A 26,214-nucleotide genomic window follows, 5' to 3' on the forward strand; every position below is an offset into this window, starting at 1 on the left:
GTTTGATGGGCCTGCACTTTGTAATAATGAGCTCATCTATACACAGATTTCAAGTGGATATAGTGGTTTATTGTTTCTTAAAATTTTAATCCTAGTAGTTTAGATGTAGAGCATTTCATTATATATTATATACATTATATATAAATATTTGTGTATATATATATATATATATAGACTGAATTTCTGACTTTTCTTTTCCAGTGGGGATGCTGCCCAAAGCAAGAACACAAGTGAGATGGGGCTGCGATCTGCCAGCCATTCTCCACAGTCTGTCGGGAGCTCGGGTGTTGACAGTGGAGCTGAAAGCACCTCGGATGGAATTCGAGATTTGCCCTCCATTGCCATTTCTCTCTGCGGAGGTCTTACTGACAACAAAGAAATAACCAAAGGTACAGAATGACCTTCTGAATTGCTGGCGTGTGCTGAGTGGCCAAGTTTTAGGATCGTAGACTGAGGAAGCAGTGCCCTCCTGTGGCCGTAGGGGAGAATGTGTTGAGAAGATAAATACTGTCCCTGAAAGGATAAGATTGCTAGAGTTTTCCAATACTTAAAATATTAGAATTATATAAGACTTGTGATTTTAAACACATATCAGTACTCCACTATATATGAAATGTTTTGAAAGTATTTTATTGGTGATTTTATTTCATGATAGCACTAGCTTTTGTATCACAATAATGTTAATGATGTTAATGTTTTGCCACTTAGTGTAGTATATAGCTAGGAAGTTTCCAGCTATTGGTGTCAGGAATGAAAAAGCTAATCTGTAAATGAGGACAGTAGGAAGAGGAGTTGGAAACTTTAGCATGACTTCCAGCTTGGCCTCCATTTTTCTTATGTGAGTCTTAGGTAAATAATTTACAATGCTCTGTGCTTTAAACTTCCAGCTGCATAATGTGAAGATAAATGCATTAAGACTTGCAGTTTTGAAACTCATGAGAGCCCGATGCTGCACTGATTGTTGTTCAGAAGCTAGTTATTAAAACATTTCAAATACACTGTGATTTATTGGAGTTGTATTTGTTACCTGGATTGCCTGTAAGTTGCAAAGATTTGGGAAAAAAGTCACAGGTGGTGGATAGGGTGTTTATAAATAAACACTTGAACTTTGCTAAAGGCTTTAAAGTGATAATTAACTGGCTGGCATAGGTTGAGCCCATCAGTTCCTACTCTCAACTTGGACAGATCAGTGAAAGGCATGACAAAATACTTCCTTGCCTTGCTTAGAAGCATAAAGATTTTCCTGTAGTTCTATCCTGGAGCTTTCACTTAGCTTGTATTTTGAACAGAAAAGACTGAGCAGCTGGGTCTTAGCATTTTCTGATACCCTTAGCATCTTCTGAGATTGAGAGTCTCTGACCATCTTGCTTCCTTGTTCCTGATAATCACAGTATGCTAGTAATGAAGGATTGATCCTGAATGTGAAACCTGTGTGTCTGAGAGATTCTGAGAGGTTTAGATCTGTCCATCCCAGGACACGCTTTACATGTGTAACTTTTTCCCCCCACAGAAGAATTCTTAGAACATGCAGTAACATATCAGCAGTTTGTGGACAATCCTGCTATCATTGACGACCCTAACCTTGTGGTTAAGATTGGAAATAAGTAAGTATCTTTTAGGAAAACTGTTGTAACAAACACACTTCTGTGGCACTTCAGTATGTTAGATTAGTTTTACCATAGCTGAAAAACAGGTTTTGAATGTTCTTAGCTTAGATTCATCCAGAAAGCGTCAACTCTCTGGTGAATTCAAGCTCTTCTAGTTACCTTTCCTTCTTTAAATTGAGGGTAAAGAGGAGTTTCAGATGACTTGTTACAGCTAACTGATACAATTTGAGTTTCAAGAAGCTAGTATTCAATGCTAATGGTGTTCACGCTCAATTGTCAGACTAAAAATTAAATAGGATGTGAACTTCCTAAGGCTTGCCCCGAGCCAGTTTGAATAATTAATATTTCCCAGGAATATAGCAGTCTGCTTGCAAGCACTGAGTACCCAGCAGGTTTTCTGTATATACTGAATATTTTGCTAATATGCCTCTACAGAGGCATTGCTTGTCAGGATTTGTCAAACTTCATCCACTGAGCGTGAGACTCATATTTCTGCAAGGCTAAGACATTGTTTTGCATGTTTATGTTGTTGGCAGCAGTGCAGTACTACAGTCTATGCCAGATACAGCCTTTTAGAGGATGATTTAACTTTAGAGCTCCTTATACCCAGTGTACAATGTTACAGAGTAAAAAGATCATGGCATTGTGCTGCATTTAAGTGTTAGGCAGCCCTTAGTCATACACATCACTCAAACAAATCTGATGTGTTTTATGCGATAGGTTGTATGTTACAGGCTCATACCCTACCCTTTCTGTGGTCTGAGGTGAATCACTTAGTGCTTCCCTGCTATATTTTTCTGAATTCAATGGCCATGTTGACTTGCCTATTGCTGTGCTGGGAAGGGAGGAGTACTTAGGGAGGATGTCATGTGAGCGTCAGCTTCCCTAGACATATGGATAAAAATACTGTATTTGTTCTACTGTCTGTAACAAGAGCTGACCCATGTTCATCGCATAGTAGCAGAAGCTTGACATCCTGCAGACCATGGCCGATAGCTTTTGTGTGGGTCCTCAGTGAAAACGCTGAAAACAGCTTGTAAAAAAAATGTAGCTCATGCTGTGATAATGAGGTATGTGCAAGGACATGAGGATTGTATGTCAAATACCATATCTTCTTAAAGACCTACCTTCTCTTGCATATCTTGAAAAGCATATACTGGAAGTGCTTGTCAACATATTGTGGAATAAGATGGGTCTCTATTACTGGTGCAGGCCAGAGTTTGCCCTGTGATAAAGAGGCCTTGTGACTTTAGCCTGCCAGATGACAAATACGAGGTAGGTTGTGAACTGAAACCTTGGGATTACAGAGTGCAGTAATTGCCTCTCTTTCATGCTCAGGTACTACAACTGGACGACAGCTGGTCCCCTTCTGCTGGCAATGCAAGCATTCCAGAAACCTTTGCCAAAGGTGAGATTGAACATGAAGGTTGATTGGAGGAGGAGGAGGAGATGTGACATTCTGCTATTTATTAAAGCAGAGAAATGGTTGTACAAAAGAGTCTGCACATCAGTAATTTCTATCCACACATAACAATTTATCTAGTTTATGCTAGGGACTAAATAAGCAGGACTAAATGGTTTTTTGTGAATAGTGTTTATTTGCTAAGCTAAGATCATTACAAATATTTTGAAGGTGAAAAATTTCCTTTTTTCCTTCATTAATATGGATTGTAAACATAAATCCTATTGACCTGCATTAGTATTTGCTGTAGCTGACTTGGTGACTGCTTTCCATTTGATCTGTATACAGCATATATTATCAAATTTTAACCTCAATGAGTATAAGGAAGACCTGTTGCTTGCTAGTTTTCTATTTCTCGGCTGGTTATTCATAACCAGACCAGGTAGGTAGTGGCAGAGAGCTACAATTATGTTGCAGCTATAGATCACAGAATCCTGGAATGGTTTGGGTTGGAAAGAACCTTAATGATCATCTAGTTCCAATCCCCCTGCCATGGGCTGGGATATTGGATTGCATTAAATACTTTGATGAACTTGATCCAGTTATATGTGACCTCATGCTGCATAGGTGCTCAGGACAGAAATACTTCTTTATATGCATTTACAGTAGTGTGTTGTGTTCCCATTGTGCTATTTTTTATCCTGGTTAGCCACAGATGTAATACATTTTGGAACCCATAAACTTTAGTTCTGGCATTTATAGCACTTCACATGTCTTTGCATTTAATCTTTTTCTATTGCCACGAACACAGAATAAAAATCTCTTCAAAGCCCAGAATGCCCTCTGCCCCTATGTACTTTCTTAGTGCCACATTATCTGTGTATGCAGTCATCTATAGCTGCATTGTAGCATCCCAGTATAAAGTAAATTGATCCTCAAAGTAAACCAAGTAAACCTGGCTTGAGTTTCAAGAATGTCACAGACAGGTATTTTGTTCTTTAGTACAAATATCCTAGTAGTCATCAAAGGTGGGATTTATCCACTGAAACTCAAATTCCTACAGAAGATGTATAGTTATCCTGTTCTGTACTTGTTGGGCAATTCCATAGAGTGGTTCAGAGCTTGACAGGAGCCTATTGGGTCTTCAGTGTAAACAAAGATAATGCAAGGTAACTGCATTTTGAATTAAATGCTTTGGTGCCTGAGGCAAATATTTTGAGTTTTGTCTATGATAGGTAAATGGAATTGATATCAAATATTTTTACCTTTAAGTTAAGGGAAAGGGCAATTCTTTCAGCAGCTTTATGGTTATGCAGTTATTGATACATGTTGTAAGTTAAGAAAAGTCTTCTATGAGTGTGAAATTCAGTGTGTTCATAGTTTAATAGTTAACTTATATTATGACTGCTGCTAACTTCATAGACAGTGCAGTTTTAATTTAGTGGTGAAACCAGTATATATAGTTGAAACAGTCTGTATGGTTGGTAAAGTTTATTTGTCTGAGTAGTACCTCTGGAACTAAAATTGCACATTTATGCTACCAGTCATCTTACTGACTTTCTTAATGTCTTCTTAATTAGAGTTCTGATTTTCTGTAATATTGGAATTAAGAAATTGAAATAATAAGATACCTTATCAAAACAGGCTCCATGAGGTGATTGAAAACTGGAGTTTTTGCAAAAAAACTCCACTTGTATTCTGCAAAATACTCTTAAATGCATGTCTAATTGTAAGCATGTGAATTATCTCACTAAAAGTCAGTAGGACGTCTGCTTGAAGTTGCCCATGAGTTTGAGAACCTCCTTAAATTGTAGCCATTGTTCTCAACAGTGGTATTCCATGTTCAGTAGCTCCAGCTGCTCCTTGTTTTTCTTATTTTTATTTTAAAAGTCCTCAACTTAATTACTCAACTTAATTCCTGTGTCATTTTTTTTTCTTCTCATGTGCCTTAGATAGTATAGTGAATAGAAACTGTGGAATACTGAGGACAGGGAAGCATTGTCCCATATATTATCTGAACTCAGCCCTCTCAATTGCTAAGAATTCTTGGACTATTTTATTCTTTTTTAAAAAATCACTAGTCAACTTCACAGTTTTATTTTGGTGCCTTTGCTTACAGTGGAGACTGTCATCTCAGAAAGCCAGTAGTTAAGCTGTTTCAGGGCATACAAAACACTGTGCCCACCTCTACTGTAATATTTTCTTCTGTCTTTTGTTTGCTTTCTGGGAGAAAGAATTTGGCTATCCTTGTTACAGCGCATAAGGCTCCAATCATTACGTGTACTGAAAGAGGTTTTTCTCTGCTGAGGTGTAATATAGATAACCAGTGAAGAGTAGCCAGTGTTTAAAAAAAAAGTTCTAATATTACCTGCCAAATTCATAGCATCATACTAAACTCAAAAAGCTAATAACAACTTTGCTTTTTTTCTAAACTAGTGAATAAATATAAACATCATAGTTATTTTAACAATCTTGCATGTGGGTTTGTTCATGTTTTGCATGAGAGCTCCTTCGGAAAGTGATATTTTTCTTTTAAATATAATTTGAACTAAGCAACTTAAAACCAGTAGGTTCTCCATTCTAGATGTTATACTAATATCTATTTATGGTTTTTTTTCTTTGATTTTATTTCTTTTTCATTTTCTTTTTAAAAATACCATAAGTATTCATGCTTAAGTTACTTCAGAGCAGCTCTGGATACCATTAGATTTTGCTTTAGTAGAATTTATGGTCCACAGACAGTATGTTTAATTTTATTCTATTTACTATCAGTTAAAATTGTGTGTTTGGCCCTTTCTTTCATTTGCATATGTCAGGTTGTCCTTTGGTTTGTTTTTTTTTTTATTTTACCATCCATCTATCACAGGCCACAGTGGAATCTATAATGAGGGACAAGATGCCAAAAAAAGGAGGAAGGTGGTGGTTTTCATGGCGAGGGAGGAACAGCACAATTAAAGAGGTAAGCTTAAGAAGCAAGCAAAGTTTCCTTCTGGTTGCAGTGGGAAGGCTGGATACCTCCATATTAATTCCTCAGAACTTTGCTTCTGAGAGGGACTCAATAGTCAGTTTGACTGAGAATATACAGAAGAAAAGATGTTTAAACAGGATCTAAAGTCTGGCTTCTTTTGTCTTCAGAAAGCTTTGGATCAGACTCTACCTGAAAGATTTGCCTGCAGTGTTTTGATTCTGTATTGATTTTCATTACACAAACCAGAGGCAGTATTATCCAATGGATTAAATCTGTGTTTGGGAACCTAGAATTGAATTGCTGCGGCACTAATTTAATGTTTCTGTGCAGATTACCTACCTTTCTGCAGCATTCTTTTGATAGTTGAAGCACGGATGTATTTATGAGTAGTGTGAGCTGTAAAATTCAGCAAAACTGAAAATGGAAAACTGGCTGTATATTAGTTTTAAAGTTTTTTCTAAATTTCTTTCCTGAGCATTAAAAGTTTTGCTAACAGTATTAAAGCCATGGGTGAACGTTAAAGAACAGTGAAAAAAGCAAAACTTTATATGAAATATTGATCTCCTGTCTAGACATATTTAATCTTGGAAGTTGGCTAATAAAACCTCTTCATATTAATTTATACTACTGAAGCATTAGTACTTGAGGGGAGAAAATTACTTCAAATACATTTTTATGGTTGTGCCTCAGTCGATAAACTTTTTTTAGTCTCGCATGAAATAACCATTGTACTGATCTGTGGGCATGGGCTTCAGAGTGCCAGATTTTAATTCTTAGAGTTTGTTGAAGTTTTTAGTGTTTCTCTCTGAGTGGAGGTATTTGCTTATCTCTGGAGCTGTGGCAGCTAGAAATTTAGAAGAGATGTAATTGTTGTTTGTATGTCTCGTAAAATCATTCACTATTTTAAAATCTTGTGGGCGGAAACTGATAGAGTTTAGTATCTACTCAAGGTAAAAGCACTTTGGAGAGTTTTACTGGAGTAAGGATTTTAATGATTCTATGAAAAGTATTTCTTTTTTTTTCTTCTTCAGGCTCACAGTTTGCTTTTTCAGGTGCAATCAAGCTATTTGAGATGCACAAACTGAATAGTTATTTATGTGCTAGTTGTGCAATCTGATATTGCTGTACTTCTTCCATAAATGTTTAGTTCCTGTTCAACTTTTATTTTTTATGAAAACCATGAAGTTTTGCATTGCCCACAAGCCAAGGAAGCATGCTGTTGATTTCCAGCAAGTCTGTACAAGACACAATTTGCTTTTCAAATATTTTTTCCCAAAAAATTCACTCTGTGCCCAGCAGGAGATGCACAGCTTCTCATACTTGTATTTTTACAGGAAACAAAGCCAGAGCAAGGAATAAGTGGGACTGGACTTAAAAGAGAAGATTCTTCACAAATGAGCATGGCAAACAGGTACCCTCAAGATTAAACGAGCAGGAGTTACTATTTAAAAATGAGAGCAAACTGCCTCTTTTATTTGAACAAAGAAATATTGCACCAGTGAAACATGTTTAATGTGTTCTTGATTGCCTCAGGTGTGTGCAGCTCAAAGGCTCTGCCTGTGTCAGTGTTGCAGACCTTGTGAGTGCACTCTAGCCTTTCTGGGGTTTGCCTGGCAGCAACATGACACACACTCCAGCCCCTTCAAAACAAACAATATTTAGAACAGTTTTCTAAATTCTCTATGGAGTTTTCAAGGGATGACCCCCTACTGTTGTGAGATCTCAGTTGCTAAAACTTATGATTTACTTATGTTTATGGCCTCACAATTTATTCCTGCATAATTTGAGAAGTTCAGGGGACTGAGACTTTCCAGAGTAGTTTTCACAGGCAATAGTCGTGTTTTTTTAACACTTTTTTCAAAGACTGCAGAAATCTCTTCCTCTCGTGCTCCAAGCTGATCATATTGTATGGCCAGAATCTCTTCTTGGGGGGAGGGTTCCATAAGATGAGCTTTTACTTGCTTTGGAGGCTTTACAGAGATGAGTTTGCCAAAGACAACCTTGCACCTTTTCTGTGCGTACAGACCTTATTGTAAAGACAACCCCTACTGTGTGCTGTCTGCACTTAGAGCTGAAAAGGACCAGATTCAAACATGCTTTATGCTCATTAAGGTCAAAGGTCACCTTTGTGAAACAACAAGGCATTAGCTGTCATTCTTTCAGGAGGTCAGTGGTTGCAGTCCAGGTGAATGTTCTGGATAGAGGATTCCTTATTCTGTAGGAGACTGGCTGTTATCTCAGTTGCCTCTTTGGATTTGAGAGCACCATGGAATAAATCAGAAAGGCTGTTTTTCCTTTTAAGGATGGCAAGTGACACTTAGATTTGTTTCATTCATGGTTTTCTAAAGATAAGCTTTAAAGTGGTATTAAGACTTCAAGCAGACTAGATTCTATAACTGATGTTCTTTGTTTTAATTTTAACTGACCTTAGAAATCTGTCACTAATAGTTTTTTGCTTGCAAGCAAAGTGTGACAAGTGGGATGTTGAGCAAAGCTTTTAATATCCAATGTTGCAAAGGATAAGATAGGCTTTTAAGTGTTGCTAGTCATGACGTGCGGTACCGTGATACTGAGTCAAGGCTTCCTGACCTCAAACAACACCCCGATGTGATCAAAATAAGAGGCCAAATGCCAATTATTTTAAAGATGAGATTTGTAGGATCTGAAAGGTTATTTTACCCTCCACTTAAGGTGATAGATTTTTTTTGTTGTAGGAAAATTTTCTCTCTAAAGAAAAATATCCATAACAAATTTCTGAATAAAAGTTGTAGCAGGAAGAAGAAAAAAAAACAACTGATGTATCATGTTTAAACAGAATTGTGTAAAGAAGCTCAGGTTTTATGACTTTTCTTCATCATATTCTGAATGAGATAATCCTGCAAATCCTGGAAAGGAACAATCCAATCTAAAGTTGCTCATTGAAAGAGAAGGAGGAGTTACATTCTGTAACAAAATTTTCATCACCTGGATTTTTCTGTTAATTGGTAATTTCTTTGAGGGAGGAGAAAAAGTGAGGGGGAAGAGATGACCAGCATAACAAATGCTCCTTTCCTCTTCTGAGAATTGAGGAATTTTTTTAGTTACAGTGCCTAATGGATATTATTTTTTTACCACAATGATGAGCTTTGTGAGTCAATATGGATTATTAATTTACATTTTTTAAATTTCAGTAATGAAAACTAGCTTATAGACAAGTGAATGGCTAGCACAGTCCAAGTATGAATAAGGGGAGCGTGTGTGAATGAAAATTTGGCACTTCATTGATGTATTTAAAGCGATGATGTGAATGACCTTCTATGGCACAGTACTTGGGAGCAGAAAATCAATGACTTACTTGGTGACTCGCGGTTAATGCATTTTTAATGGATAATGAGATGCATTTACTGACATGATAACATCATTTTCTGTGTGCAATGTTCCAGAATAAAAGATGAATCTTCTTCAAGCGATGAGGACCCTAGAGCTGCCAAACAGAACCTTGGATCATTACAAACCAACTCAAGTCATCTCTCGTTATTGTCTGGAATCAGTTACAAAAAAACACTTCGACTCACTTCTGACCAGCTTGTGAGTTAGTTTTACACCCTTGTCCTGAAACGTCATTTCTAATACAGCACAAATGTCACTGTTATTTAGGCTTGCAAGACTTAACAAGCTCTAACAGCTTGCATTTTAGTCTTTCTTGTGTTATATTTTTCAGAAGAAAAATCTTTTCCCTTCTCTTTTCAGTGTTTAGCATTAATGTTGTACCTTGCAGCAAGTACTGGGGTTCAGAAATAGAGAAACGTGGAAACTCATTTAGAAAAATAAGTTCCAAAGTATGTGTTTGTCACCTGACTAAGTACACAGAGACCATGTCCTTTCTGTATTCTGTATAAAGTGTGTATGTTAACCCACTAGACCTCTTTTTTCTTTTTTCCTCCTCTTCTTTCCTTTCCCCTCATTGATAGGCAGATAGTCACATCTTACATAAATATAGTTTTCTATTAGTAACTTTTGAAGGAGTAGTTTGTGGCTTAACTATATTTTTTTTTTTTTTTCAAGCCAATTCTCTTCCTCTGACAGAGATGTTTTAACTAATGGTGATGAAACTGTTAGTTTTATGTTCTACATGTTCTAATTTTATCTGGAAAAATGAGTTACCTTAGGGAAATACTTTTTGTCATCTTATCAACAGCCAAATAATTTTCTGAAGGAAACCCACACAAGGCGTCCAGCATTAAACAGCCCATCAGTCACTTGCCTGAATAGTTTATAAGAAATGTAATATTTTTCCCAAGAGGTGGATGGGAATTGTTGGTAATTTCCTATAACAAACAAAAAGCAAGAGTTACACAACTATATTGATACTTTTCAGACTCAGAAACCTTGCAGAAATTAGCTGAAGCTAAAACTACTTCTAGATCGATTTCTTGACGAACGAGTGGGTCAGACTCCTCAGTCACCAATAGTTGTTCAGCATTCCTACCTCCTTTTCACTTTTTAACTCACTGAAATTGCAGCAATATTTTCAGTGAAACTGAGGGGGGATCTTTTTAATATTTACAAATATCTAAAGGGTGGGTGTCAGGAGGTTAGGACATCCCTTTTTTCTATTGTAGCTAGCAACAGGACAAGGGGTAATGGGATGAAGCTGGAACACGAAAAGTTCCATTTAAAAATAAGAAAAACCTATTTTACTGTGAGGGTGAGGGAGCAGTGGCACAGGCTGCCCAGAGGGGTTGTGGAGTCTCCTTCCTTGGAGGTCTTCAGGACTTGCCTGGACACATTCCTGTGTGGCCTGATCTAGGTGGACCTGCTTCTGCAGGGGGATTGGACTAGATAATCTCTAAAGGTCCCTTCCAACCCCTACCATTCTATGATTCTATGAAATATAAGTTAGAAAGAGACACTTAAAGTGTTAAACTCCTGTAGGTTTTGTGAAAGTGAGTAGTTAGGTTCACAAATAGAATCAAATCAGTAGTCCCTTGCCCAGTGTTGCTAAGTGACACAAGAGGCAATGGGAGGGAAAGGCAGGGAAGTGGGAGGGTTAAGGAAATTTGGTGGAGACTGAAGGATGGTAGATCGGGTAGTATGAGAGGTGGATTATTATAAGAAAGAGATGTAATACCATAGAGCACAAATCCTCTTATAAACGCTCTTAATTACAGTTCATGAAACTCCTTGTTATGTACATTTCTTTCTGTGTATGTATCTATATCTCAGAATGGAAAACTTCCATAGATAGTCCTTATTCCAGAATTTATTGTTGTTTACATGGGCTTCAGGGGTTTTTTTTGTTAGTTTTTTTTGGTTTTTAAATATGCCTAACTGTGAAAGAGGATTTTTGATTGGTTGGTTTATTCTGCTCTATAAATCAATGCCTAATGTACCGCACACAGGGCTAACCTCACCTATCATTATTTAGACAATAGCTCTCCTGAAAGCAATAATATTCAGTGTCACGGGGGCAATGGTCCTCTGTGGCTTTGTATTTGCCCTGTGTCAGTTTCACACTCTCAGTTTGTTGATTATCTTGCTGATACTGTCTTGCAGAAAAGCTTGAAGCTCAAGAACGGCCCCAATGATGTGACTTTTAGTGTTACAACCCAATACCAAGGCACTTGCCGCTGTGAAGGCACCATTTACCTGTGGAATTGGGATGATAAAGTAATTATTTCTGACATTGATGGAACAATCACACGGTGAGTTCCTGAACAGGAAGAGACTTTATCTGCAAGGACAAGGTGTCCTTTGGAGTAAAGAAATAAGTAATTAAGAGGGAATTTTGAGCCTCAGAATCATTATGTTCTACTGTGTTGTGTGTGTGTGTGGTTTTTTTAATAGGGATTTTGAACAGTTAAGAATCATTAGCTAAATTCTTAATCTGATACGAACACAGATGATAATCTGCCCATTATTTATCACCTGTTTGTGTTTCATTATAATATTTACAGTGGTATGGGAGGACCTTCTGCAAAATCATAACCTTTTTGCTGCAACATACTTAGGGAGTAGACTGTATACATTAAAAATAAGAAATGTGTGAATTCTGTTTTAAAAAGTGTTATTGGGGCATTCCAGTGAGGGACATTGTTATTTAGAAGATAAGACTCCAAAATCAGTGTTAGAATTAGAATTTGATGGAAAGGTTCAAATTAATACTTTGGATAAAACACAGAATTTTGAAGTGACAAAAATTATTCACTTGCTGATTTTTACTTACTTGTTTAATGTTTGGGAAAATAATTGTATGTGGAACAGGGAAACACGTAATAAAAATATAAGCATTGTCTTTTGATCTTTTAAAATACAATGCTTAAGTTTATTTAAAAATTCATTTATCTCAAAATGAAACTTGTCAATATCTAATTACAAAAAAGAACAAGGCAAAATAATTTCCAAGAGCAACTTGGGGTGAATTAAAAAGCAATTTCAATGAAAATTATTTCTTCCTTGTAATTTATTCATTGTAGGGCAAATGGGTTTTTTGTTGCCTACATAAATTAATATCCCCTTCGCCTTTGTTTTCTTAAGCTTCAATAAAGTGAATGGGATCTATCCTCTCTGCTACTGAACTGATGAGGGAGACGTACTGAATCACTTCACCCTACAATACCATTGCAAATCCATTTGAAGTCACTACCCACTGTTTTCCTCTTTAAGATGCAAGATATTTAGGGTGTGGATTTCTTGCTGTATGTCTTTATAATAGTGGAGTGAGGTGCCCATTTGAATTTTTGGATGTTTAGTGCAAATAATTTTTTTTTTCATGTAAAGCAGGAGCTACATGGAAACCAATACAACAGTTCCAACCCTACCATTCTATGTTTCTATGATTCTATGGTTATACTCTATACATGACCAACTGCCACTTCTATGTGGAGAAGATAGTTTGAAATAAGGTAGAACATGACTTATCATGGAGTGGTCAGGGTTGGAAGGGGCCTCTAGAGATCATCCAGTCCAATCCCCTGCTAAAGCAGTTTTACATCAATCAAGGGGAACAGGAACGCATCCAGGGAAGTTTGGAAACCTCCAAAGAAGGAGGCTCCACACTCTTCCTGGGCAGCCTGTGCTAGGGCTCCCTCACCTGAACAGCAATTTTCCCTTGTGTTTAAGTGGAATTTTTTGTGGTTTTGCAGTTTCCCATAAACTTCCCATATGGTTAGATTTGTTTTATTTGTAAAAACATTTAATGTAACCCTGAAAAAGCATACTTAGTACTGGCCAGCCTGCTAGACAGGTCTGGTCGATAGCTTGTATGCTGTAACTTCCATGTCAATGACCATATCCATGAAGATAAGTCCTGGGGCACGAGAGTAACTAAAACAACATGGACAGGGATGAGCATGTCAATCTATCTCAAAAAAAGAGGGAGTAAATAGTCGTCTTCCAATCACAATCGCTACCTTATAAAAAGTCTTATTTTCCTTTGCTGCTAGACAAATCAGTTTGGGGGAGTTATATTAATGTCAGCTGTTATTATAAGTATTCATTTTTTCAGTTCAGTTATATGTTTTTTCTTTTATTCAGGTCAGATACTTTAGGGCATATTTTGCCAACTCTTGGCAAAGACTGGACACACCAAGGCATTGCAAAGTTGTACCATAAAGTGAGCCAGTGAGTATTCAGTAAATCTGTGCATTTGTGGCTTGTTTGTGTTTGCTAATTTGCATATAAAAATTGAAATTTCTCTAGGCTTCTCTTAACCTATAATGGTGCCAATTTCATCAATGTCTCGTCACTTCATTGATGCTTACATCGTATAAACATCTGCTGTATGAAATCCAGAGCAAAGCATGCTTCGTAGTATCAAAAGCAAAAGCCCCCTGTCAATGAGTGGTGATTACTCTTCCACCCATCCCAAACAGATAGCTACAGTTATTTCCCAAAACAGCAGTAATTTGAATGAGTCGTGCAGTTGCAGCAAGTGTAACATTTTGCAAACTGGGAGTTGCAGTGGCATTAATTCTAAGGTGCTAACACACTTTCTCTTCTGTCTGTGTTGAGGAGACTGTGAAATGCATAAGTACTGTTTAGTCTTAAGGTGGTCACAGTAGGTGGAGTTCTTGCCAAACTTGACTCACCTGGATTCATTCAGGGATGGAATCTAAAACGCATGGGTTGAATATATTTGGAGGAGCTCTCTCACTTTGCAATAAGCAGAAAGGAAGTTTAGTGAAACAGCTTAGACTTGAACCATCTAAACATTAGGCTTTTAGTCAAACAAGATAAATCTCACCCTAAAAGCATAGTACAGTGTCTGATCCTGAGTCTAAATGGATGCATTTAGGATACACACTGCTAATATTAATATTGTTTTATTTGTGGTATAAGTAATGATGGTCTTTGAAGACATTGATGATGAGTCTCCTTCCTTGGAGGTCTTCAAGACCCGCCCGGGCACGTTGCTATGTGACTTGATCTAGGTGAACCTGCTTCTGCAGGGGGGTTGGACTAGATGATCTCTAAAGGTCCCTTCCAACCCCTACCATTCTATGATTCTGTGACTTAAAACTGCTGATTATACAATTTATTCTTTTATATCTTTATATAAGTACTTGTTATTTCATTGTTGAACTGCAAAGTTAGGAAGGATCCATCTTAAAATATTTTTGTGTCATTGGTTTATTTTGAGTAACATTGCTTGAAATGCAATTTAAAGGCATTGAAAATCAACAAGACATGCTCCAAAGAGCCGGAGGAACAGGCTTATACCTGGCAACACCAGTGTGAGCTGCTGTATTATAGCTCAGTAATTGACCTGCAGTGGTGCCTGTTGGTCTGCAGTGATAAAATACCTTCTGTGCCACTGTGGATGGAACAGAATTCATCATTCATCATATTTACCTGTGGCTTGTATACACTGTGTAATCCATGGAGAAAGAGAGGCATCTTCAAAAAGTAGCTCAGTATACCTGTGATCCAACGATATGTTGAAAATGTTTTTATTCATTAGCTTTTGAGGAAATGTTGGGCAACAATAGATCAGCTGTGCCTGAGGTAGGTTAACATCAGCAACAGGGAGAAGTATCCTGGTTTGACCTGGAACAATATGTTAAAAAAAATGGAGATATTTCCTCTGATGAATATGAACAGGAGAAAAACAATGAAATTATACCAACTCACTTGGGGTGATGTGTGTGGGGAATACTCCTAGGTGAGCCAGGATGGTGCAAGAGTACATGTGTACTGTTGGTTCTTTGGATATGTTTTGCAACGTGGTGAAGCTGTTGTGTACACTGGAGGATCAAACACAGAGTGTGATGAGTTTTGTGATTGGTAATTGAATGAAAAAAGGAAATGAGGAGAAAAATTAATTGATGTCTGAATGGGATCAGATGAAGTATCTGATCTTAACTTTGACAGTGAAGATTACTGATTGCTGTCTGGCCAGGTTGATCTTGCTGCTTTATACAGAACATAAAATTGATTTTCTTTTATTGCATTAAATTCAGCTGTTCTGATGTATTCCAATTACCATAAATGTTTGAAGAGCCTCTGGTACACATCACAACTGTCCTCTTAGTTAATCTGATTTGTTCTGTGTACTAGGGTTATACTAAGGTTCGTTTATCTCTTTTTGTTTTACATGGATGATGAATTATAAATTATAGATGGTGGAATCTAAATTACGCCAGAGACACGTGTCTGTGCTTTTATTCTGTATGGACATACTTAGTCACAGAAAAGACAGGACAGCCTAGGAATTCACATGCTGGGCGGTATTTAGTTCTGTGTATAACCTCTGCATTACATTTGGTGAAAATGTTAATTAATTATTTTAATTGCAGTGGTTATTTCTATGTGTGCCAGCGTTGTCAATTGTTAGAGCTTTGGTGCTAATAAACAGGGGGAAAAATAGATTTGAGTCATGTTGTTTTTCAAATTACCAAGTTAATTATGTAGTGGCTAGATATTACAGCTGAACACCATATCAACATTCAATGGTTAGATTTAATGATCATGCATGCACTGAATGCAGTATTTCTTTGTTGTAAACAATAATTTCTTTATAGCTCTTGCAAAGTAAATTACTGTTAAGTTGAGCTAACATGTTCTGTCATGAGCAGAACCAAGGGTAAGCTGTGACGTCTACTGAAGCTTTTATTTCAGTGTCATGTCAAAGATTACTTCTTGAACTGTGTTTTGAATTTCAAATTTGCTCTGACTTGAAGGAATATAGTACTGCCGCAAAAAGACTAATATTTTTTTGCAGAGGCCCATGAGTCAGGAGTGCAACACTTAATATAGCAAAGGCTGATACACCATTGCCTGCTTTATGGCAGGTGTTTTAATCTTAGTAGATACTGTTTCAGTTAATTCTAAGGATTATGAGAGGAGTGGATAGAAAAGAATAAGAAGTCACAAGTTGTGAGACCACCAGAAATAAATGAGCCCTCTTTAGTTGTAAATCACTAACTGCAGTGGAGGTAGATGGATTTTAATTATCCAAGTTTGTGGCTTAAGTATTTTTATATCTTTTAAATAAGTCTGTTTAACAGTCATGATTTGATTCATTGACATTAAACCCACAAAATTATTCATGTTGAAATACCTGCTTTATTTTTACAGTACTTTCTTCTTTTCTTTATCTTCACAGAAATGGATATAAATTTTTGTATTGCTCAGCACGTGCTATTGGAATGGCAGACATGACTAGAGGGTATTTGCACTGGGTCAATGAACGAGGAACTGTGCTACCTCAAGGGCCAGTGTTGCTGAGTCCAAGCAGCTTATTCTCAGCTTTTCACAGGTAATGCTATTTTGCTTTTATGCAGAGAGAAATGTAGAGGTCAGTAAAGACTGACTTCTTAGCTTTTTTTATGGGTGTGCTTGAAATCTCTCATGATGTATTTTTCTTACGTATAGATGCAAAATGTAATGAAGAAGAAATTGTATTAAAGATTAAAGTTTAAAAGATAGTCACATTGCTTAGTTTATCTCTTAGACATGCCTCAGCATACATCTGTGCTCACTGTATATGAATAGGTAAACAGTCTTGTTGACTTCATGTGTTTAATATTTAGCTAGTGTTAATATTTAGCCATGGGAAAAAATGTTCACATATTAATCACTCTTCTCTTGACTTATAATACCAGTGCCAATTGGCACAAAAAAAATGTTTTGGAGTAATATTGCTTTGTGGGTTTTGAAGAAATTAATGTGTAAATGAAACCTATTTCTTTTACTCCTGGCTGCACTGTGACATTCTGTGTGGACAGTGTTGTTCTTTTACTTATTATAGTTCAACACCTAGAGTAAAAATACCACAGATTATAGATATCGTACCTTCTTGCTAATTGAGTGAAGCATGTCAAGTGATTACTGAAAATATTTTAAGCTGTTAAAAGCTGCTGTGACAGGATATATTTCATTAGAATATTTAATGGAAGGTTGTTCAGATGTTCTCCTGATTTAGTGACATGCTACAGGCTGTCTTACTAGTCGTGTTCTAAATATAAGAGACTGTGGAGGTAATACAGTGCACTCCTTAGAGTGATTAAATAATAAATGCAGTGAGAGAGTAGTTACTCTTACTTTGTGCTCCTCATATCTAGAAATATATTTGAAGTGATACTCTTCTGGTATCTTGTTACACCCATCTGTCAGCATACACTATTGTAACTGCTGTGATGTGTGAGCAATAAATGACTCTGTTGTTATCTATAGATGTAATTACTGTGATTTTGAGAGCTCTGAGGTCAGGTGTATCAAGACTGAGGAGAGATGGTTTTATTGCTCTTTTTGCACATTCTCAAATTTTGGTTTATATGTGGAGCTGCTGTTCCAAAGGACTGCATTACTCCCGTGAAGCTTCTATACTATTCACATCTTCCTTGACATATGTGTTGGTGCTAGGATGTGGGATTCTGAGCTTCTTAAGGGCTTTTGTGTCATGCTGGCATCTTCCTATGTTATGGGAACTCCAGACTGTGCCACCTGTTCAGTCTCCTTGCCAAGAGAAGCTGTTGTGAAAGGGTTTTTGCCCAGAAATGAGAGCTCCTCTATTCATTAATGAATTCTGTACTCTGTAAGGAGCAACTGAAGAGAAATAGAAGATTCCTTTATTCCTTGACTTCTGCTAATTAGCAGTGATGGAGGACCCTGACTGTAGAAGTACTTTAGTAGGCTGAGATGCTTCTAGCACGTATGGTAATTGCAATCTTTAAAAAAACCCAACTCAAAAAAGCTATGCACAGTGAAGGCTACTTTAATCTATGAATCATTCTCAAGAAGCAGTTTACTTGATGATTTATGTTTCATAAGTCTTTGTTTAGCAGTTGCTCCCTACAATCAACCAGCCTTGCTCGGGAGCCATCTTTACAACATAGGTTCTAATAGAAGTTCCCTCATTGCAGAGGATTTATTTACTCTGCCTGTTGTGTAAGCTTGGGAATGTGGGCACTGCAGTTTCCAAATGAAGATTTACTGGGTGGAGGCTCTGTAGGAATATCCAGCGAGGTGAAAAATGTTGAATAAAGAAAGTGGTTTGTGCAGTATTTCATATGTACTTACTCGGCTTCTCTTTTTTCATTTCAGGGAGGTGATAGAAAAAAAGCCAGAAAAATTTAAAGTTCAGTGTTTGACAGACATAAAAAATTTGTTTTATCCTAACACAGAACCCTTTTATGCTGCTTTTGGAAACAGACCTGCTGTAAGTAATAGCTGAATTTATTTCTGTTTCAGAGTACAGAAAGGTTGCTGTGATTTCATAGTTCTGTTGCATTAAAACCTGGAAGCTTTAAATGGGATTTAATATTTTATTCAGATCTGTAAAAAAGGAAACTAAAAAGATTATTCCTCAAAGATCTCACAATGTACGATGCAAACAGACATGGAAGAGCAGCAAAGTAACTATGTTATATCTGCATAAATTAGTGTAATAGTAAACACTGGTTGAAATCCTAACTATGTAAAAAATCCTTAAGGTGGTGTGAAAACACTGATCTCATTTTACTCTGCATTGATGTAGTGTCAGTGAGATACCTGCGGACAGACAGAAAATCTTTCAGATGAGTAGTGGTAGGACTTAGACTTCAAGCTCTAAGTACTTCAAAGTCTAAGAACTTGGATGTCCCACTGAAATCGAAAGGCTCTACATTTCATGGAAAGTGATATGTTGTTTGACACAGAGAAGGGAAGATAGGTCTTTGTCATCCATTTGAAGGCTATATAATTGGGCTATAACTTTTTTACTCCTTTGCTAGCCCAAATAATATTTTTATGCACCAGAAAAGGAAAAAGTCTCAGGAGAAAGGGCAGAGGCTAGAACCCTGGCATGTGATTATCCCTTCTTTAAAATTATTAGCATGATCCAAGAGACCATTTTGACACAGGCATCCAGCAGTCTTTCAGACAATTTCTGGATGTGATTGCTGTTATAGCCTGAGGAATGGACTCTTCCCAGTGAGCATTTGATATAGCTATATTGAAAGTGTGTTTATGTGGAGGCATGGAGTGTTGGTTTTTGTTGTGGGTTGTTTTTGGTTTGATAGCAGTATTTTGATTAGTGGATTTTTTGTTTGATTTTGGGTTTTTTAAGGGAAGGATATAGGTAATTTAATAATACTGACACAAGGTTGAGAGACTTATCAGCCTGAGAATGGGCACTCACTGGAGTGAATATCATGATAGGTGCCTAAGGAAAGACAGAGGCTTTGTTTCACACAAAATTTTTGAATGTATCCTGGTTTCAGAAGAGGATATGTAGAAAATCTGCTGCTTTAGATGTTCACAGTTTCACTGGACACCTAAGTATAGATGTTAACTAAACTAGGTAGATGAGCCCCTTACTTGTGCCCAGGAGCCTCACTTACTGTATGTCTGCATTCCTGGCTGTGCCATTCAGTCTTCAGACAATGGTCCTTGACCTTTCATATTTCCTAGTCTGATTAGCAAGAGAACACTTCAGTTGCTTCCCTTCCTTTAGTTGGTGGAGAGAAATGGGACACATCTGGGGAGTAGCTCAGGTGGTAGGTGACCATCTCTTGCCACTGACTCCAGGAGAGCTAAAGCCTTCAAACTGAAGTGTTCAAGGACCACGGATTCCATCCCCATCTACATACCTTCACTAGCAGAAACACTCAGGGAAGTTAATATAAATGTGGACACTGACCATCACCAGGGTGAATATGAACATGCAGAGCCTGGGCAGCTTAGGAGCCTCCATGTTGAACACAGAGACCTGGCAAGATGTTTTGTCACTGAAGCCATAGATGTTGTAGGTACATTTGAGAGGATTCAGCCTGATGCCTTTCTGGTGCGACTGTGTTTCTACATTTGTCTAATTTTTGTTAGGATTTATCATATTTATTGAGTAGCAACTTTCTCAGCTCTACCTTTTAGCAAATTACATTTTTAAAAGCATTATGTCAGAAAAGACGAGGTCCTCACTCTCCAAATGCTACATAATTATATCATACATAGCTTAATTTTTGTTTGTTTTGTTTAGATTTTTTTCCCCAGAAAAACAATTGGTTAAATTTTAGTACTCATGGATAAGTGTAGCAAGTTCAACAGATAGGATGCTGAATTCTAGTAGTGACTGCTGTTAACTTTTGCTCAGTTACTTAATTTTTTGGAACAGTCTTTATAATCCAGAGATAAAAATAATCTTAATTAACATTCCAGTCTTTCACCACTTCAGCTTTGAAAACCATGATTTATATTAGTAAAATGGAATCTTGTTTTTGCTCTGATCTTCGGGGAGATATTTTCATCTTTGCTTTTGTCAAGCTTTTTTTCAGAACAGATCAAAACTTACTTGTTACTTTCCTTAACAATTGGAATTTCTTAGAAGACATTCTTAATTCTTGCCTGTAATTGTTTCTCCCAGAGTTGCATCTATGTTACCTGCCGGGGCTCACTGCTGCAGTTTTGGCATATATTCCTTGCTTTCCCTTTTTTCCACTTTCCTCTAACATGGAGTCAGTATATGAATATGGCACAAATCTGAACTCAGGAGCTAAGGAATGTTTCCAGGGGTTTTAATGTCATTATGACATCCTTTTGTGACCTTCTCCTTACAAAGTAATCACTATTTTATGTGTCAGTTATGTTTTAACCTTTGTACACTGTTGCAAGACACTCGGCGCAACGTATGCAGGAAATTAAATATTCTCTGAAAGAAAAATGAAAGTGCAAATACTTCTTTTAGTTTTTAATTGAATGTTATTTTTGTGTCAAGCGAAGTTATGGAAAAAAAATGACATGATTTTGATCAGTAGTTTAAACTGAAGTGTCAAAGTCCTTGTGTGGCTGCAAGTTGTCCGTTTCATGAGCATTTTGTTACACTGACCTAGTTTGTACATAGTAATTACATAAATTTAGCACCAATACTGTGCAGATAGATTCTTCTGTGTAATAATATTCCAGCAAGAATATTTATTGTGCAAAAGCAGAATAATGATTTTTTTCTTTATTTTCTTTTCTCTTATGTTTAGGATGTTTATTCATACAAACAGGTGGGAGTTTCTTTAAACAGGATTTTTACAGTTAACCCCAAAGGAGAACTTATACAAGAGCATGCAAAGACAAACATCTCATCGTAAGTAATCTCTTATCTCACACTTTACAGATTAATTTATTGTTCCAGTTTATAACTCAAGTTACTCAAAGATGCATTTGATTTTACTAATGAAAGATTCTGCAGAATATTTCAAATGATGCATATAAAAATTAGAATAAAATGTGGACTTTCCACTTTTCTTCTGTTAAACTGAAAAAAAAAAACTGATGAAAAGAAATAGTTTAGTATTTAGTTTAATGTATTCCATTTACTTTTAATCATGTAAAGGAATTTACATGAAAATGAGACTAGCTAGTTATCTGAAGCAATCTGCCTTGTCATAGCCTTTTCAAAATTTCCTTCTCCTGGAGCTTCTGTATAGAAGAGCCAGAAACCAACATCTGATGATAGGGCTGAGAGATTCTGGCAAGATGCTTAGGCACTGTAGCAACTCAGACTGAATGGAAATGGCCTTTAGTAATGCTAAGAATGTCCTTAATTGAAGGGGAGCCATATGTGTATAAAATATGAATAACTGATTGAGTAGGGAGATGCTTGAGCCAAGCTGGACAGAAACAGGGACACAAAATATGGGACTTCAATATTTTACCAGGAGATCTGGGTGAAAAATGGCACCTGTTTTTCACTAGGTATCATTGCTTCAAATTAATGCATTTCTGACCTGAACTGTGAATCCTTACTGGAAGCTAGGCACCAAAATTGAGTTTGGTTTTATTTATTTGAGGAGGATGACTTGTCTGTGTGAGAATAGTCAAGCCTTAGTGCTTGGAGATGTCAGAAAAAAAATCAAAGAAAGATCTGAAATGCTTCAACTTTCTTTTTATTTGTTTATTTTGCAGCTACGTCAGACTATGTGAAGTGGTAGATCACATTTTCCCTTTGCTGAAAAGAAGCCATTCTTCAGACTTCCCTTGTTCTGATACCTACAGTCAGTTCACCTACTGGAGAGAACCTCTACCGCCTTTTGAAACTCAGGATGAACATCCACCCGTGTCCTAACTGTACCTCCAAACTGTTGGCCTCAGCTCAAAGAATGAGTTAGCGTGTATTGAAAGGGCATCACTTGGCTTTTGCAGTTGGCAGTTCAGCTGGAATCTGTGATACTGTGAGCATTGTATTCTTTTGCTGTGAGCAAATTTAGAAATGCTTTTTCAAAATACTTAGTCACATTTCCAGGTGATAAGAAGGAGTCTTACTGGGAATAGGAGTGGCATTTCTAAGCTCTTCACCCAGCTGCTCAAATTGTGCCATACAATTTCATTAGCTAAGGTCAAATAACAGTGATGTTGCGGTTACAGTTAAACGTGCCAGGAGGGTATAAAGTGGTTCTGTATCTTTTCTGTATCTCTGAAGTCATCTTTCGTCTCGGCAGAACCCCCTGCAAGTAAGGGAATGGAAGGTGCTCACCAGTCCTGACATCGTCTGGTGACACGGAGAGGGATTGCAATCCACATGCCAAAATTCCTTTCTGAAGGAGTGAATGATTCTTCCTCTTTCCCATTGCTTGACCAATAACTGTTTGTTTAAGAGTTAATTACCGGTCTAGATCCTCAGCTGTTGTAAATCAGTGTAGCTGTCATAGCCAATTCAAGCCTGTTTTGACATGGTAACACTTTCCTGAGGAAATACATGATGTGTAATCTAAATAGCAAATGAAATAAGATGGCCAGATTCTGTCAGCCTCTCCCAATTTGAGAAGTACCATGTTTCAAGAATAGCTATTTGGATTTAGTGAGCAAGTGGAAGATAGAGGCTGCTGTGCCTAGTGCCCATCTTACTGAAGGCAGTGATTTTCAGTAAAGTCATCTTACGCACAGAATGTGCTGAGTTTTGGGATAGTTACTGAGCCAAAAACACTGAGGATTTTGTCAGTGTGGAATGGTTTTATTTGAAACATTATTTTGGCTAGAATGTGAACTTTGTTGCTGGAGGATGATGCATCTCAGGTTTTTACTGTATGGATTTTATTTTTGTGTTTTATATCTTAAAGAATGGATACTTTTAGTGCAATTTATTCTTGTCTGAGATAACAAAATCTCCTCTTTGATCTTTTTTTTTCCTTATTTGTCCAGACACAAGCTGTAGATACTGTTTTTTGCTACCTGCTTTTGACAGCCTTAAGATTTAACTATGTCTGTTAAAAGCAATACTGCAGATCAGTTGATAATGTTTTCCAAATGGTCTGCCTTTACACAATGCAGTACTTTCCTTAAAATGTAGACTTCGAGTGACCAGCGGATGATTCTCAAATGTTCTTGTAGATAGGAAAGAGACTTGTTTTATTTTCTTTTAAAATATATTTAGAAGTCTGATTGTTCTTTGACACACTGAAAATGTCATCATGAGATTCCACATATACTGTGTTTCAATGTGGCTAAACCAGTGGTTCACCAGCTGTGGTCTCTGCCAGCTTGTGATCTGTCAGGATATGGTACACGTTTTACAGCTGCTTTGTGGTGTTTTCAGTTAAGAGTTTAATAATATGAAGGCAGAAGAGAAATGTTAAGATGTGATTGTAGTTGATTAGCACCAAAAAGTTTGAGAACAGCTGCTCTGTATCACATTTGTTCTGTTTCAACAAGTTTTAGTTTTGCATGTCAAGAGTGACGGCAGCATAGGTAGGATGGTGATTCTGTAGTAGGGGTTTTCTAACTCAGTGGTGCAGATTTTATCTGGAACATCAGGGGGCCAATTTATGATTTCTCTGTGCCTTCAATAGCAATGAATGTAAGTGCAGTGCTCTCCACAGCTGCAATATGCAGTGACGCAGCCCTCCCCGAGTCTTCCTGTTGACATGAACGTTGCTGCTTTGGGCAAGGTGCATACCCGCTTTGGAGGCACAGGGTTAGACAGACAGGGAGAGGAAGGCAACACATGTTTAACAGCCCGGGCTGGTTATGCTGTCTTGGAAGTTTAAAGAAAATGCAAGGTTCTTTTTTTCACTTAAAGGTGGAAGCAATGTGATACGGGTTTTCTGAAAGACAATCAGCAGGGATTGCAGGTTGCCAAACTGAGATGGGTGCATCTCTAAATATAGCCACACTTATCCCTTAAGTGTATCTATTAAAACTTGTCATTAATGATTGAATAAATGGATGAATAAACTAACTGCATCTTATTTTAATTCAGTTTTGGTAAAGACCTATGTCAATCCATATATTATGCAAAATAAAGCTGAAGCAACACTCCTGTTCAGTAAGAGGCTGCCGGTTTTGTGGGTTTTACCCTTAACAGTAGTTGAAATCCATTTCTCTCAAGGTACCACACGCAGTGGCTTCTGTCAGAAAAGACAGTCCCTGCAAGTCCCCCACAATTAAAGCCTGTGATGTATTTATTTCTAACTTAAGTAGCTGATGCAGAGTCGTTGGTTGCCACTAGTATTTCAAAGTGAATGACAGCGCGGAGGGGCGGCCGGTGTCACTCCGGCAGGCTTGGGGGCGCAGTGCAGCGCCGGCCCGGGTAACCCTGAGAGCAGCGGCAGCTCTGGCCCGGGGCCTTTCCAGGCTTGCTAGGAGTGCCGGCTATCTTGGGCTCGTGGCGCTCGCAACGTAGTGCAGCCGTCCTTCGCCTCCCGCCTGAACTTGGGCTGGTGACCTCCAGGGGTCCCTTCTCACCAGCGTTTCTGTGCCGCTGTGGCGCTGAACGCTTCCCTCCTGCTGGATACCCCTTTGTGTCCGGGTAGCTCAGCAGGGAAAAGAATGTGTGCTGGTGTAACTAAAGCTTATCGAACCTGCTCAAAGGAAAGATGCTTAGGAAAACCAAAGTTTTGACCTGCTAAGAATATCACCATACTTTATCAGAGAGTATTAGACATTTTGATTTGGTAGCTGAGCAATTTTATGCATAGTATTTAATCTGCTTTGTTAATTCATGTAGAAGTAAAATCGATGGTTTAATGAATCCTTACTCTTTCTGCGAAAGAAAAAGATTCAACCTTGCTTTCACTGTAATGCTGGTTTCTGTTACAGAAGGAACATTTGGCTAGCATAAATATGCAAACACATTCAATCCCAATATGCTCTATTTATACAATACACATAAGTTAGAATATGCAGCAGTGAGGAGTGGCTAATGTTTGTTTTCTTCAAGCTGATGAGCCTCCCGCTCCAGCTGTGTCATGTGAACCAAAGAACAGCATACTAGTTGCATCAGTTATGTTGAAGAGAAAATGTTACTGCTGTCATTTTGGGAGGGATGAGAAAGAAGGTACTGGGTACTGTGTAGATATGGATTATTATTTCAAAGCCTGTTTATATACAGTATTTATCCGTATATGTATGTGCTACTGCAATGATGAAAATCATTTTAACAGCTCATTTTGATCTGCTGAATACAACAAAGACAGATATATTGTAATAAAGGGAAATAAGGTTTGTTTTTTTCCCCAATTTTTCTGTATGTTTTGATAATGACAGAATGTTTTTGCAGAACTGCTGAAACTAAAGCGTGGCATCTGTGGCTTCAGTCTCCATTGCCTGTTTCTTGGTGGGGTTATTGCATGTAACTTCCAGCACTCACAAAATTTTTGCTGTTCAGCTACAGTGTTGGACCCAGAGCTTTTTTGAATGGAAAGAGTTTATTGAGAGACATGGGGCCAGAATCTGGGTATGAGAACAGCATGTCAGAGCCAAGAGCAACCAGACAGGAACCAGTAAGGAATCTTACCCCACCCCAGAATTTTGTTGAGTCTTCCTTTTGTCTAATTCCTAGTGTGACCTAAGGA

General features: G+C 37.5%; 1 protein-coding gene across 1 annotated transcript in view; it reads left to right on the forward strand.

Annotated features, from left to right (window-relative positions):
- Positions 1-25,943, forward strand: part of LPIN1 (lipin 1) — a 48,205-nt gene extending 22,262 nt beyond the window's left edge. The window contains exons 9-20 of the mRNA XM_061990224.1: positions 202-389; positions 1,511-1,604; positions 2,946-3,015; positions 5,876-5,968; positions 7,312-7,388; positions 9,400-9,544; positions 11,513-11,661; positions 13,493-13,579; positions 16,563-16,715; positions 18,503-18,617; positions 21,406-21,509; positions 22,331-25,943. Of these exons, the coding sequence (XP_061846208.1) occupies positions 202-389; positions 1,511-1,604; positions 2,946-3,015; positions 5,876-5,968; positions 7,312-7,388; positions 9,400-9,544; positions 11,513-11,661; positions 13,493-13,579; positions 16,563-16,715; positions 18,503-18,617; positions 21,406-21,509; positions 22,331-22,490 (1,435 nt within the window). The 3' untranslated portion in view covers positions 22,491-25,943. The remainder of the gene's footprint in view (positions 1-201; positions 390-1,510; positions 1,605-2,945; positions 3,016-5,875; positions 5,969-7,311; positions 7,389-9,399; positions 9,545-11,512; positions 11,662-13,492; positions 13,580-16,562; positions 16,716-18,502; positions 18,618-21,405; positions 21,510-22,330) is intronic.
- Positions 25,944-26,214: the final 271 nt, after the last annotated feature.

Source organism: Colius striatus, chromosome 2 (genome assembly GCF_028858725.1).
Source record: "Colius striatus isolate bColStr4 chromosome 2, bColStr4.1.hap1, whole genome shotgun sequence".
NCBI lineage: Eukaryota > Metazoa > Chordata > Aves > Coliiformes > Coliidae > Colius > Colius striatus.